General features: G+C 37.8%; 2 protein-coding genes across 2 annotated transcripts; one reads left to right on the top strand and one right to left on the bottom strand.

Moving 5' to 3' along the window:
• Nucleotides 1-2,204: 2,204 nt before the first annotated feature.
• Nucleotides 2,205-2,621, bottom strand: LOC130727314 (uncharacterized). The gene has a single exon (XM_057578420.1). The coding sequence runs from the start codon at nt 2,619-2,621 to the stop codon at nt 2,205-2,207; it is 417 nt and encodes a 138-aa protein (XP_057434403.1).
• Nucleotides 2,622-13,070: 10,449 nt separating this feature from the next.
• On the top strand, nt 13,071-13,839 carry LOC130727317 (protein AGENET DOMAIN (AGD)-CONTAINING P1-like). Its single transcript, XM_057578423.1, has one exon. The coding sequence runs from the start codon at nt 13,194-13,196 to the stop codon at nt 13,626-13,628; it is 435 nt and encodes a 144-aa protein (XP_057434406.1). The 5' UTR covers nt 13,071-13,193; the 3' UTR covers nt 13,629-13,839.
• The last annotated feature ends 1,023 nt before the right edge of the window (nt 13,840-14,862 follow it).

Below are 14,862 nucleotides of genomic sequence, written 5' to 3' on the forward strand. Positions count from 1 at the left end.
GAGCACCACCAATGAGACAGGGTAAACTAAAGTAACTGCGAAAAATTGGGTTAGTATAGAGATCGAGATAGGATCAGAGATAAAAGATAATTGATTATAAATGTGATATATGTTGTGATCTGATTGGAATGAGATAAATATGAAAAATGATATCACAAAGGTGTATGTATGGGTTGGAGTATTATTAATTTTTCTTAATAAGTTCTTCCACATTATTCCTATCATACCAGATAGGAACAAAAGTGAAAGAAATGCCAAATAAGGTAGATATTGTATTAGGATAAGAGATATAAATGATAAATTAAAAATAAGATGAAGAGAAAATATGATATAAATTAACTCATTAGTAGGGATGGCAATGGGTAGGGTCTGGGTAGGGTACTATAGTACTCATCCCCATACCCGCGTTTTAAAAAATTACCCGTACCCGTCCCCATACTCGCGTGGGTAGCAACTTGAATGCCCGTCTCCGTACCCTCTGGGTACCTATATGCCCGTACCCGTGCCCAATACCCGCAATTTAGCTAACCAAAATATATTTTTCACTATTTTTGTTAATAGAAAACAAAAAATACAACTAATTTTTTAAATAAAAAACACTAATATAAATACAAAAAATTATCTACGTAACAAATAAAATCATTCAACTAAGAATATATTTTTTAGAACGAATAAGCAAGAAAGATATAACTTAATTTTTAATTTTGGATTTATAATATAGTCCTAAAGTTATAGGTTATTAACTTACTAATTTTAAAAATAAGTGGGAGTAAATTAGCAATGATTATGAATACTTTAAATAGTCACCTATTTCTTAAAATAATTAAGTTTGAAAGCTATAGCTTAAGTTAATTTGTTCATATAATACTAAATAATAATAATAATAATAATAATATTATGTGTGTGCGGGTATGGGTGCGGATATGGGTAGGTATGGGGCGGGTTGGGTACTGTAGTACCCATACCCGCACCCATACCCATTACTTTTTGCGGGTAATTACCCATACCCAACCACATACCCATCTAGCGGGTTTTTACCCTACTCATAGTGGATATTTTTTACGGGTACCCTATGGGTCCAAGACCCATTGTCATCCCTACTTATTAGAGAAAGACAGCAAAGAAAATCGTTTGTTAATTTCCTACAAGTTGATTTAATCCTCATTGGAACTTTGAAGAATGAAAAAAGAAAAAAAAAGTAGAGAAGATAAGACACTTTTAATCAAGCATACCCTACTTCTGAAGGATAGAGATTTACTCCTCCACTTTGACATTTTCTTTCTCATCTTATCTATCATAGGCTTCCGCATAGCAGTAATTTTCTGATTGACACCTATAAGTATCCTCAAATAAGTGAACGACAGAGACATGATTTTGCAATGAAACAATGCGGGTAAGTTATGAATTTAACATCCTTTTCTAGCAATTCCGGCGATCCTACTATTAATGAAATTCACCTTGGGCTCGGAGACAAGTTCACACCATCTCAAAATTAATAGCAAGCACTATTACATTATGAAAATGAATCTTCTCAAGAAAGATTGTGTCATGTGCAAATTGGATTATTGGCACTTTTATTTTCCACCTTGAAACTAGTATATTTGTTGAAGGAGTAAACCCGTTTAAGAAGCGTATCTAGACCTTCCGCCATAATAAGAAAGAGAAACGAAGCTACCGGATTCCCTTGCCTCAAACTCTTTATTAGAAATTGGGAGACCTATACTCAACCATAAAAGCTAGCTCAAGAGTTGAGGTTTGTACTACCATTATAAAGACTATCTGTGCTCTATCTCTAGCCAATGTGAGACTTCTAACACTCTTTCCCATCTTGAATTCTTCACAAGGGCTTCGGTTCCACAAGAGTTGAAACAATGGCATATTCATGGCATCCTTTAGTCCATCGTATCCATTGAGCATCAAAGTTCATCTGGTGCATCATGTAAAGAAGGAACTCTCAACTTACCGAGTCGGTTTCCTTCTCATAGTTAAATTTAAAAATCACAGTTGATTTGTTCCTATTCTTTGTTGAAAACACAAGAAATTGAGTTGAATTGTGTTTTTAAGATACCCATAATTTAATTTATTGAACTTGAAATTATATTAAAATAACATGTGCTATAACATTTATTTCTAGACTCGACTATAAAATACAATTGAGAGTAATTTTTTTTTGTTACAAGAGGAAAATTAACAAAAGAGAAAGACTAACTAATTGCATCCAAATACAATGATGCATAAACAAAAGAGGGAGGTCTAGCCCAAACTTGCAAAGGTGAACCCAGGCGGCATGCTTCCCGCGCTAATTTGTCCGCCGTGTTATTCTTATTCCGATCAACATGAGATAACCGAAAACTTTGAAACTGCAATAAAAGACCACGCACCTGCCTGATCTCCTCTCTATCCCAAAAGCTGCTAGTATCACCCCCATCCTGTAATGCTTGCACCACTTGTAAACAATCTGATTTACAATCCACAGTGTTGTGCCCCTGCTCGAGCGCGTGTTGTAAACCCAACTCCACAGCCTTAAGTTCAGAAAGGAAGCTGCTGCCATTATCGTAACTCAGAGAACTTGCAGACATCCATTTTCCGTGGCTATCACGAAACACAGCTGCACAACCCATACGACCCACTTGAGGATCCCAACTCCCATCCACAACAACATACACACTAAAGGGGGGCAAATATGGCAGCGTGTTCCCCCCATCCTCCGGAAGACGCAGCGTGGTTGCGACAATTGAGAGTAATTATCATCAAAGATGCGTCTTTTTATTTTAAAATGAGAGGTTTATTTCCAAAATATACTTGGTATGTAAATTAAATTAGAAACAGAGGAATTGAATTGTGTTTCTTCTCTTTTTGCGTCCATTCTTTCTAATTCTACCACACCTATGTCTATTGATGCCTTGACTGTTGTTTCTTCTGCAAAGCTTGGTGAGATGAACTTGATGGTCGATTCTCCCAGTGTTCCGATATGGGCTTATTGATTAGTTGGGCTTATCAGCCTAATGTAAATATGGGTCGGGTAACCCATGGTCCGGGCGTACCGAAACTCAATCTATAAATATCAGACACCACCCAAGCGGTGGGGGATCCAACTCTTTACACAATTTCTGACTTTCTTTTTTTCTCTCTTCGCCCTTTGATTTGCTTAGCCCTGCTTCTTGAGTTCTATACCGGAACATTGGCGCCCACCGTGGGGCTTCTGTAAAACAAATCCCCACTACCACGAACAAGAGGCTATGTGATTTCTACTTCTGAGAGAGGAGGGCGAACGAAATTGAAGGGGAAGCCATGCAATCAATTTATGTCAAAATGTCAGATTCAAAAGATGGTTGCATAGAACATCAGGAAACAGATTGAGGAAACGTGAAGGAGCAGAGAAGAGAAAACGGCGACAGGACGTGAACGGAGGTCGTGGAACTCCATGGTGCTTGGGGCGATGCGTTTTGTGAGCGGTGGCAGGGTTGAACGCATTGGCTCGCCTTTGTCATCATCCATGCTCCTTTTCTTTCAATCCTTTTTCAATGTTGCAGTTCCCAAACTTCACAAAGGACAGAGGTCAAGTGGATTGAAGGTTGGAGGATCACAATTTGGGCTTGAAAATCAAGATGGAGAACCGCCCCTGTGTCCGGACCTGATTCAAAACCGTCAACAAATCCCAATTCATTCAATTTTGAAACTGCTCAACCGCCACTTAAAGAGATGAAGCCACTACTTTTGGGTTAAAACCGCCCACACAAGTTCAATCGCCACGCCCAGAATTTAAACTGTCATTTTGTCTCAACTGCTACTTTGGAGTTACAACCGCTCATGTTGTCTCAACCGCCACCTCTGAATCGAATTCTTCCATGCTCGACTATGAGTTACATCAAACCAAATTAATTCAAGACCAGAGAAACTGATCCTTTTTCCTTGAAATTTTCTTCTACCTTCTGTTCGGTTTTGATTCTAATAGTTTTGCACTTTCATTACCAATAGTTCGAAATTAATTTCTTTATTCTCTTCTGTGTTGATTCAAGATGGAGAAATTGGATCAAATCAAGAAGAAGTAATGGAGAATCGGAGTGGCATGCCAACTGTTCGACGAAATGCTTCAGAGAAACGTTGTTTCTTTGAACGCCACAGTTTTAGAATCGGCACAAGGAGGATGACTTCTTCCCTGATGCTGGTGGTGGCACATCCAGTATCGGCGTTGCAGCGAGTGATTGTAGAGCAAAATGGCAGATTACTGATTTTGGTTGAGCAAACTGAGGCGATGGTTGCTAGTCGAACTGAATGATATTAGTGTTCGAACAAGGCTAAGAAACTGGAGTCGAAATGACACGCTGGGTTTGCACAATCTAACTTATCTTTATTTGAATTTTTATGTGTTGATGGTTTCGCATTCTGTTTCGCGTCCTGAAGATGTTTATGTTAGATGACAGTATGATGTGTTATATAACTTTGGTGATGATTGGAATAAAAGAATTGTTTCGTAGCTAACTGCTTATAATTAGTATTATGACCTGCAATGCCTATAACAAGGTGTAAAGGCTTCATTGATTGTTAGTTTTGCTTGAAGCATTAATAAGTATTGTTTAGATGGTTGTATGCTTACTTGGAAACCAGATTGCATATACTTGGCTCTTTAACATGCAATTCTTTGGAACTGTAATTACACTACTTCTGTAAAAAATAAGCATGTGAATCATGCATGATTTTCAAAGTGTAGTATGCTTTTGACCTTAGGTGATCCTTTGATTTGCTATGTCTTATGTAAGACGTGGACATGCACCTTATTGTGGACTTATTTTGTAATGAAATCATGAACTATACAAATGTCCCCTTGCCATGTATTGTGTTTTCTTACAATTGTTACTTGTTTCATATTTCTATGACAAAATGCAACCATGAGGGAAAGACTTGAAGAAAAAGCAGGATAAGGAGGAGCTTTCTTAAATTACCTTGGCAGGCTCCAATCACAACATGAGATGCAGCGCATTGGGTTTGCAATAATTTCTGAATTTGTTACCCTTTTGCTATCATGATATGTTTGAATGGTCAATATCAAAATGAGCTTATAACATGTGCATGACTCATATGCAAATGACTGAAACTTCTTCTATCATGCTGTTTTTTTTTGAAAACGTGCTAGATATGTCGTTTGGACTGAATTTATTCTTGATAAATTGTTTGCTTCTGGATATATATATGCTGTGCCATGGACTTGTGAAAATAGTTTGCGCTCAAGGTGCTTGGTGAAATGATTCAAAAGGAAACTTAATTTGTCATTTAGATATGAATATGGCATGTAGTAGCAGCAAATTGTTATATCTTCCAGTGGGGTATAGTGAATGTAGTAGCAGCAAATTGTTATGTCTTTAAATCTGGATGAAATGTTTATGTGGTTGTGTTAATCAGCAATTGAATATGAGTCTGAATGTATGTTGACATGTTTGAGTTCATTATGTGAAAATTATGGTGAAATTAATCTTATCTGTATTGAGAAGCTATTAAATAGAATGAGTGATCATTTGATTTTGATAATTGAAGAAAAATGTTAACCTTCTTTCCTAAACACTGCATATTTCTTATGCTTTATGCTTGCTGAACAGTTTTTAAAAGTGTTTAAAGGGAAATATTCCATTGTTTCTTTAAGACTTAGCTAATGTATGCTCCTTCCATGTGCTGTTACTCCCGGTTAACTACAAGTTGCTTTAGAAATTACCTGCTGCAGGTTTTGATTTTGTATTGGTTAGTGAGTTGTGAGATGGAATTGTCATAAGTATGTGTGCGCATTGTGATGTAAGAAGTGGAAATATTGTTTGCCTCATTATTACATGCTGAGAAGATCAAATGTCTTTAATTTTTGGTGCAGAATAAGTTTGAATGGGTAACTTTGATATATTGTTATTGGTATAATTTTCTCTACTGTGTTTCTGAATCAGAAGTGACTAGCTTGCGGAGACAGTAGTTGTTTCTGAGATGGAATGGTTTGACAATGGAGAGAGAAGCATGGCAGATTAAGAAGAATTAAACATATGTTTTCCTTGTAATAGAAAAAGCAGAACAAGCAAGCTTGCCCAGTTCTGGGTGGGAGAGTTTTTAGAAAACTCAGCATTATGCACTATTTTCTCTACCCCAGGCGGGAGAGTTTTTAAGGAGGCATAACCTTTCAAAAAAAAATGTTCAAGTGTGCAACATTTTATTTTTTCCCATAGCGGAAACTTATCAACTAAGGTCTATCAATTGGGCGACGTCAGACAATTGAGAAAAGAGTAAGTCTCTTAAAATAAGAGCATTTGGCCACGAATTCATAAGCACAGCCTTAAATTGGATTTAAGCTTGTCCAAACTAAGCACAAGTCTCCACGCGAGCATATTAATGAAATCAAATATCGTGACTTTGATTTCCATGAGTAACTACGTCAAAATATGAAAAATTTGACTAAGTTATATACATGAAGGCCTTATGATTCCAAAGTAGTTGATTAAGTTTAAACTTTACAAAAATTTTGAGATTCACTCAAGAGTATTTTACTATATACAGTAAAATAAGAAAGCGATGTGCTTGAATAATGATGAAGGCGGATCAATTCTGATGAAAAGTAAAGAAACACAGAATGATTCTGATGGAAAGTTCATCTTACAAAGGATACACTACACTAAGCATAGATGAATGTGCAAGCAATATGAAGTAAGTGTGTTCCATGTTATTGATTTACATTTAAGTCTTCAACTTTTTGTAACACCCCGATTTCGGTGGTGCCACTTTAGTGACTTTAAATCAATAGTGCGGAAAATGCGTAAATATTTTTTTTTTGGTTTTCTTTTCAAATAGAAGACTTAACATAATGAAGACTCAACCCAAAGATAATAAACATAAAGTAATTGGAGATAGTGCCCGCAGGCGAATAAGTATATCCCATGGTCAGAGCCATGAGTTTTGTGAATACAGTTTTGAAGAAGATAAGTCAGCCCCAACGGGAAATGACAATCAGAGCTGTGAAAACAATCCCCCCATATAATACACTCCTAACATCGACCCTCATCCGATCATGCATGAAGTCCGGGTCCACGTCGAAGGCTCAGTAGCAGTCATTGTGCTCAGGATCCTCCCCGAACGACGAACCATCTTGAATCAGCGGTTGGACGTCTGGCAGCAGGCCGACCGCCCAAACACAACCATACACACAAAGCCAAGGCGCTAGGGTCAACTCACGGAATATAATAGATAATACAAGCAACATGTGATGAATAAAGGGGTATATATATATAGGTTGTATATAGACATATAAGTTCTGTATCGTCTACCCTAAGGTATATACATAACATGTTATCAGATTTCTAATAACAATTCAATATTCAATATCTCAACAGTTCAATAAGTTATATCTCGAAAACTCGATAAGCAATATATCAACGAATATAGTTAAATGCATGGTATGCCAATGCAATGTCATGCTCAAAATATGATCCGGATAAAATGTCACCCTCACGATGACTCGAAGCATCTCGCTCCGCTAAAGCGTCTCGCTTTTATGAAGCATCTCGCTCCTATAAAGCATCTCGCTTTTATGAAGCATCTCGCTCCTGTGAAGCAGCACACTCCTGTGAAGCATCTCGCTCCTATGAAGCTGCACACTCCTGTGAAGCATCTCGCTCCAATGAAGTCCGATCTGAGATCGTCCTTCGGAAAGCAGCACACTTTCCAAGAAATGTATGCATGAATGCAATATGGTTAGCCAAACAACGAATCGTCCTCACCAAGGCACACGTATCTAGCTAGAGTACATCGTCTCTACAATACCCTAAGGTAAACAAAAAAAGTGCTAGTCACACTTGGTAACTTTCCTAGTCACTTTGGCTCACCGTCTCGATGGCCAACCAAACTGCTCCACGAGCAAAAGAATGCATCTCGCACTCAGTGACCTTTCAACTTACCATGGCTCACCATCTCGATGGCCAAACAAACTGCTCCACGAGCAAAAGAGTATCAACATACTCAGAACTGACTAGTTCCCCGGCTTATCCCTTGGATTGGCCAACCAATAAAACTTGCTCATCGAGCAAAGTGCCAACGCACAATGGTTTCCCCAGAAACCTGGATCCGACGACACTTCTCATTTTCAAAACTTAATGTTCAAGCCCTAAACTTTCGTCTGAGTCTTTTATCATTATATTAAGGGTTTTGAGGTTGTTTAATACATTATGGAGGTTCATTATGAAATTGTTTATGTTTTGTCTCTAATCCTATTAGTTTCAAAGATCCCATAATTCCAATGATTCCCTGGAGAAGGTCTCAAAACAAAAGGTCCATCATTACCCAAGTAATGGCCCGAGAAGTTCCCAGGTAAGCTGGCCGGGCACAATGCCTCATTAAAAGCCCTTCTTGCCTTAGACAGAACAACCCAAGTTCTTACGTGAATTCAAATGGGGTTTTTCCAATATCATTTTCAAACTCAATTTTCCTTTGAGAAGGTCTCGATCCATAAAACAATAATAGGGTACGAACCTCGGTCCGTCCCATCAAACTTTATCTAAAAACTCGTCAGGAGTCTGGCATAACTACCCGTTATCCACTATCTTGACGTTCCTCACTCATTCGCACAATTGCACGGTATATTCAATATAGTCAGCAATTCAAGTGCGTAATAGAAAGACACATTATAATCAATATAATCCAAATATCATGTGAACAAATAATCACATAGCCTATAGTTAACCATTTTAACAATTAAGCATCCGAGTCAATTATCAACATATCAATGCGATAAATCCTAATCTCCCATGTCGGCCGAAGCCCAGAAAACGGAGACACACGTCTCAATCAGTTCACTCGGCCGAAGCCTTCAGAAAACATTTTCAATCCAGACAATTCATATGCATAAACAATAAATCAAGTCGAATTTATCGACGCCTACAAAGCATTAGCTAGCAAGTAAGTTGCCCTAACCTCGAACTCGTCCAGTGTGTTCAAGCAAGGCTCCTTCACAATCCTCTTTTCCTGCTCCAAGTGTTCCTCCAAACGAATCTTTGAGTAAACGAAGCGAAGGTCAATCAAAACAAGTCAATTCGGTCAATACAATACTAACTAGCGTTTAGACAAAGCTTAAGAAGCTTCAGAGTACAATTTTTTTAAGCATGGATAGACGACAGAACCTCGTTCGCTAAAACGAGCATAACTCGAGCTACAGAACTCGGAATGACACGAAACCAGCGCCAAAATTTCGACAATCGAAAGAGCTACGCAATGGCTCAGGTCATAGAGACCCAAAATTTATTTTTGGACACGTTACCCTAAGCAATAGGTTTCGGCCACTATGTAAAATAGGGTTTCCGAACTTTTTCTTCGATCTAAATCGATTCCTAGGTATTCTTAGGCGATATCTAGGCCAAGGAAACTCTCAGAAAAATTATCGAATCGAAAACTGCCGCAGGGGTATTTTGGTCATTATTTTTAGCTCAGAATTTCAAAACTGAAATCTCAAAATGCAAATTGGATGGGGACGTCACCAACGACGTTTATGACAACTAATCCTACTAGCACTAAGCTAAGGCGATAGTTTTCAGCTCAAAGGTTGAGACTTTGCTTAAAAATGGGTATTTTAAGCAGAAACTGATTCCGGCGGAAATCCGGCGACATAACGGAAAAACTAATCCGACAGAAGTGCTCTTGGGCACGTAAGGAAGATGTTTAGAATCAAAAATGAAGTATTCAGGATAGTTTTGTAAAAACCTCAAAACTATGAGCACAGAAAGACATAGAGAAAAGCTATGGAAAAAGCGATCAGAGGTAAGGATTAGCGACTATACCTCGACACCTTGAAGTAGCAACTGTCGGATCAACGATCAAGCAAGAAATCAAGAAAATCTTCTTCTCCTCCTCTCCTCTTGGCCGCGGGTTGTGTGTGTGTGTTTGTGAGGTTTTGTCTCAAGCTTCAATATATATATATAGGGAATGAAATGGAAGATATTTTGTAAAGATTGGATAAGGATGGATAGATATTTATCAAAGATATTTTGAGAAGATATTTTGTGAAGATATTTTTGAGAAGATATTTTGTAAACCGGTACAGATTTGTTTAGATATCGGAGGATTTAGCTCATAGAGTTAAGATAAAAATATGAGAGTGATTTCCGATTCTTCCTACTGATTCCAAGGTATTCTAGACACGATATTCTCCCCGCTGAATCTTCTAATTCTTCAAAGAAATATCGGTATGATTTTTGGTTTTCGAGGCTTGTTTTTAATGCTATATATTGAGGTTGGCAAAACGCGGGAAAATGAAAGTTTCGTGAATCTGATTTTTCCGGCTTCATTCTCCATGAATTCTAAGATAGGTTTTGGCGACATAAATCCAAAACTAAGAAAAGGTTTCCTTGTATTTATGGTAACTAATGCAAACTCGGTGTAAAACTATTTTACCCGATAAGTTGCTTTTTGCATCGGATGTCGGAATAGAAAACTTCCTTCTGAAGAAAGATTGAAATCATCGAGAGAAATGGGTGTACGCGTGTAGAATCTTCATTTGAAGCTCTGAATAGAAAAAGTCTTCATCGTCGGGTGATTCTAGGGTTTTGAAATACCAGGGTTTCAGTTTCGGCAAACTTCCGATGATTGGAATCGGACGTTCGTAGATTCTAGGGTTTCGCCTCGAAACGATTGTGATATATGGAAAAAAAAGAAGTTCTAAAATTTCTCTGAAGATTTTTGGAAGAAATTCCTACAGTGTTCCAAGGGTGGAACATAGTCTTATTTCCTAAGGTTCTTGTCCTAGGTTTTAAAGCGAATATTAGTCGTGCTATAACTTAAATCGACTTTGGTACAATCCTTAGACTTTTCCTGAACTTCCTCCTTCATAAATTTATTCCATTCGATAAACTCTTGTTCAGGTTTTTCCTTCACGATACGTCAAGCCTAATCGTAAATGGAAATCTCTTCCACTTATTCTAAGCTTAAAAACTTGGGTCTTACACTTTTATTTTGTTCAAGTTTCAAATTATTGTGCATTATTACTTGTGGTATTATGAGAGCAGGTTGTAATCATGGTTTAGGGGAAGAGAAAATTATTCATGATAATGACAGTGAGGCTGTGATTGATGCGAAGAGACGATTTGGGTCAACTTGCACATGCTACACCAAGATCAAGAAGTAACAACAAAAGTTGAAATGACAAAGGAATGACTACATAACTTTTATGTCTTTTAAATTTTGATTTTGGAGCCTGTGTGCCCATTATTTCCTTTGCACATTTTGGGCGTGTTAATTACTTGTTAGTCTTTGTGTAGTGTTGGGTGAGTTGATTACTTGTGGACTCGAAAAGAAGACACACTTCATCTTAAAGCTTTTAAGACTTGGTGTTTTGTGGGCTTGTGTTCCGATATGGGCTTATTGATTAGTTGGGCTTATCAGCCTAATGTAAATATGGGTCGGGTAACCCATGGTCCGGGCGGACCGAAACTCAATCTATAAATATCAGACACCACCCAAGCGGTGGGGGATCCAACTCTTTACACAATTTCTGACTTTCTCTTTTTCTCTCTTCGCCCTTTGATTTGCTTAGCCCTGCTTCTTGAGTTCTATACCGGAACACCCAGAGAAGATTTTAAGGTCTACATTGACGATGAATTGAAATTCAGCATGAAAGTTGGTTCTGTTTGCGAAATAGATGAGGTAGACTAGCATACGTTAAGTAGGATTCGAACCTAGATGAAGTTCTGATCATCTGCCAGAGAAAAAAAATGATTGGCTCTAGTAGGGTTCCTAAGAAATTCTTCAACTTCTTCCGGAATCATCTATTTCTCATTGCATGGATAGTCGACACATTGAGAAATATTTAGAAAGGCTTTTAGGGAATCAGAATCACTCCGATGGCGACTCATCAAGCTATTGTTTTTTATTTTGATTCAAGAATGAATGAGTTGAGAGAAACACTGACATCGAAGTTCATTGCTAAAACATAAATTGTGGTACATATTTCTTGTAAACCTATGTTTGATAGTGAGCTTGGTGAAGTAGTGGATGTTTGCTTGGTGGAGCTTGAGGGTCCAAATGGGGCTGAAGTTGTTGATTCTGAATCCGAATGTGTTAGCAGGGAGTTGGAGTATGAGTAGATAAGTAATAATGGAATCTCATATCAATATTGAGTTCCTTCGAATGTACCGTTGTACGTGTGTTGTTTTTTCTCATTTTCATGCTTTGTCATCTGAGGGGTGCAACAACGGCACCGGCCCGTTTCTAAAGAAGATGTCAAAATTCGGTCACATCATAAGAGAGGCCGCCCAAAAAAGAATATTGATCGTGGATGGAACAAAATTGTCCTAGGCTTCACTAGACGTTGATGCAAAAAGGAGTTTGGGCACATAATTTTTGTGGATTTGCAATTGCTGGCTCTATTGGATGCTACACCTACTTGTTTGGAGAGTAGGAAGTTGCCTAATGCTCATAATGTGGAGTGTGTGGCCACGTAAGCGGCAAATGAGTGGGAAAATTTGCGTCTTTGTTTTCCCTAACCCGAAAATGGAGGTTGTTGAGGCTTGTGTGAAACACCTTTAGACGTCTTAACCGGAAAGATATGATGATGGGTAGGATTTATTTGTTGTTGGTAAAGGTATGGATTGGTTTGGATCCTTTTCATAAGGAAAAAAACATGAGTGTCAAATTGCTCCATGTAACCATTGATTTTTGTGTATTTAAAAATTACACCTTAAATGCATATTTTTTTCTGATGTTATGAATTTACATTTCTTTCTAATTTATTTTTGAAATTAATTACATGAATCAAATTGACGGTACACTTTAATAACTTTGCCGATGAAAAAAACAGGCACACTTCAATTTAGTTTACTAAATAGACCAACAACATATTGTGGGTATTAATAAATTTTTTTCCAGTTATTATGTTCTTATTTAACGGAGGGATTACAATTTTATTTTATTAATCAGAATGCAAGAAAAAAGTCCAGCAATCAAATCATTAGCCAAAAAGATATATATTCAAAACGAATCAATAGAATGTTTTGTTCAAATAAATATTAAAAATTATTAAATAAAAAAAAAATCAAGACTCACACGGATCACACCCTACCCCACCAAAACTAGTATAAAATGACCAAACACTCCTTGTGCAAGACTCACGGACCAAACCAACCGTAACTCCAATTCTCAATTTCTCTCTCTCCCTCTGCCAGAGAAACCGTTTCCTTCTTGAAATGCGTCCACCGCAGAGAATGATTGCTTACAACGTCGGCGACAACGTCGAAGTCATCGGTAAGGACGAAGGCTTCTTGGGCTCGTACTACGAGGCCACCGTCATCTCCGTCCTCGCCGACGGCCGCTATGAAGTCCAGTACAAGACGCTGATCGTGGACGAAGAGACCAAGATTCCGCTGAAAGAGACGGTGCTTCCAAAGGACCTCCGCCCTGTGCCGCCGTGTGTCCGGACACGCGGTGGCCACTACGAAATGTACCAGGCTGTGAACGTGTTCGACAACGACGGGTGGTGGTACGGGAAGATCATCGGCTTAACCGGCGTGAAGGGATACTACGTGTACTTCAGCTCTACCAATGAGACGCTTCCGTACCACTGCTCTCGCCTTAGGGTTCACCATGACTTCATTCATGGAGACTGGCATCAAATTAATTGATTGATCAATCAATCAATTTCCTCCTCCAATTGCCCAATTTTGTGTTCTTGCAATTGTGTATATATGGGTTTTCTTTTTTCTTTGAATTTGGATAATGGAGTTGGTATGGTGGTTCTTGTTCCTCTGTAGTGAGATTATTATGTCTGTGATTGATTTTGTAATTGGCAATTGGAAATTAATACCAGTAGTATATATCCTCCTTTAATTTCAATTCAGTTACAATCGTCTCTCTGTCTCTTTCTGCTTTCTTTGGTTTTTCTTGGTTTTCTTTTTTTGGTTTCCTTTCTATGATTATGTTTGATTTTGTGCGTTTACTGTTAGAATTCAGTATTCACCTTAATTTCAGTGAGATAAATAAATATGTTGTATTATTACAAGAAGAGGACTGAAATTTTCAATACCAGGGGCTGGGTAAAAGGGGTGCGGTTTATTGAAAATTAACAAATGAAAAACCAGCAACCGTTACACGATAAGGTTTTTTTCATTATTGTGTGCTTGTCGTGGTTATTTGACCTTTTGTATTCTTAAAAGATGAGTTAATTACTTTATGTTTGTGCATGGTGGAGTATAAGGTGCAATATGCAATAGGTCTTGCACCGCTGCAAGACATGTAAGGCTCAATAGGAACATAACACGTGTCACTGAGTGGAATTGAAAACCGGGTTTTCTAGTAATTCAGATTTTTAATATATTGAAATTTAATAAGTAAATGACTTAAAAGCCCCTGCACTTGGTTCAACAAAGTGAGTTCTGTTGCCTGCAAGCTCGCTGTTGTTCATCAAGAGCCACCTTCTTCTTCCCTCCATAACGTTTGATGTGGGTCGATGATTACAGATCTTCAATTACTTTATCATATTGGGGCTTCTCTTGATTAATATAAAACGTTGAGATTTCCACTCACATGGCCAAAGCAGCCAAACCATAAAAATCAGATCTCATCATTATCTCAAAGCAAGCAAAACACAGAAATCAAATCCCACCAACTTTCCCCTTTTCTTCTGATCTGTCCTGGTAAATAATCAAAATGAGATCTTTCTATTTAGTAGTAAATCACAGTGAGATTTTGATATGATTCTCTCAAGCAACGATGAGTAAAGAAGGAGGAAATAATCAAGTTTATCTTCAATTTGATTCAAAGCCATGGTAACAATCATCTTTCTTTGAAAAGTAACAGATACGTTTAAGTATTATGATGCATAAATCTCTCATTAGTGAAAGGTTGATGAGGTTTGGA

The sequence above is a fragment of the Lotus japonicus genome, unplaced genomic scaffold, assembly GCF_012489685.1.
Source record: "Lotus japonicus ecotype B-129 unplaced genomic scaffold, LjGifu_v1.2 AP026983.1".
NCBI classification, from domain to species: domain Eukaryota; kingdom Viridiplantae; phylum Streptophyta; class Magnoliopsida; order Fabales; family Fabaceae; genus Lotus; species Lotus japonicus.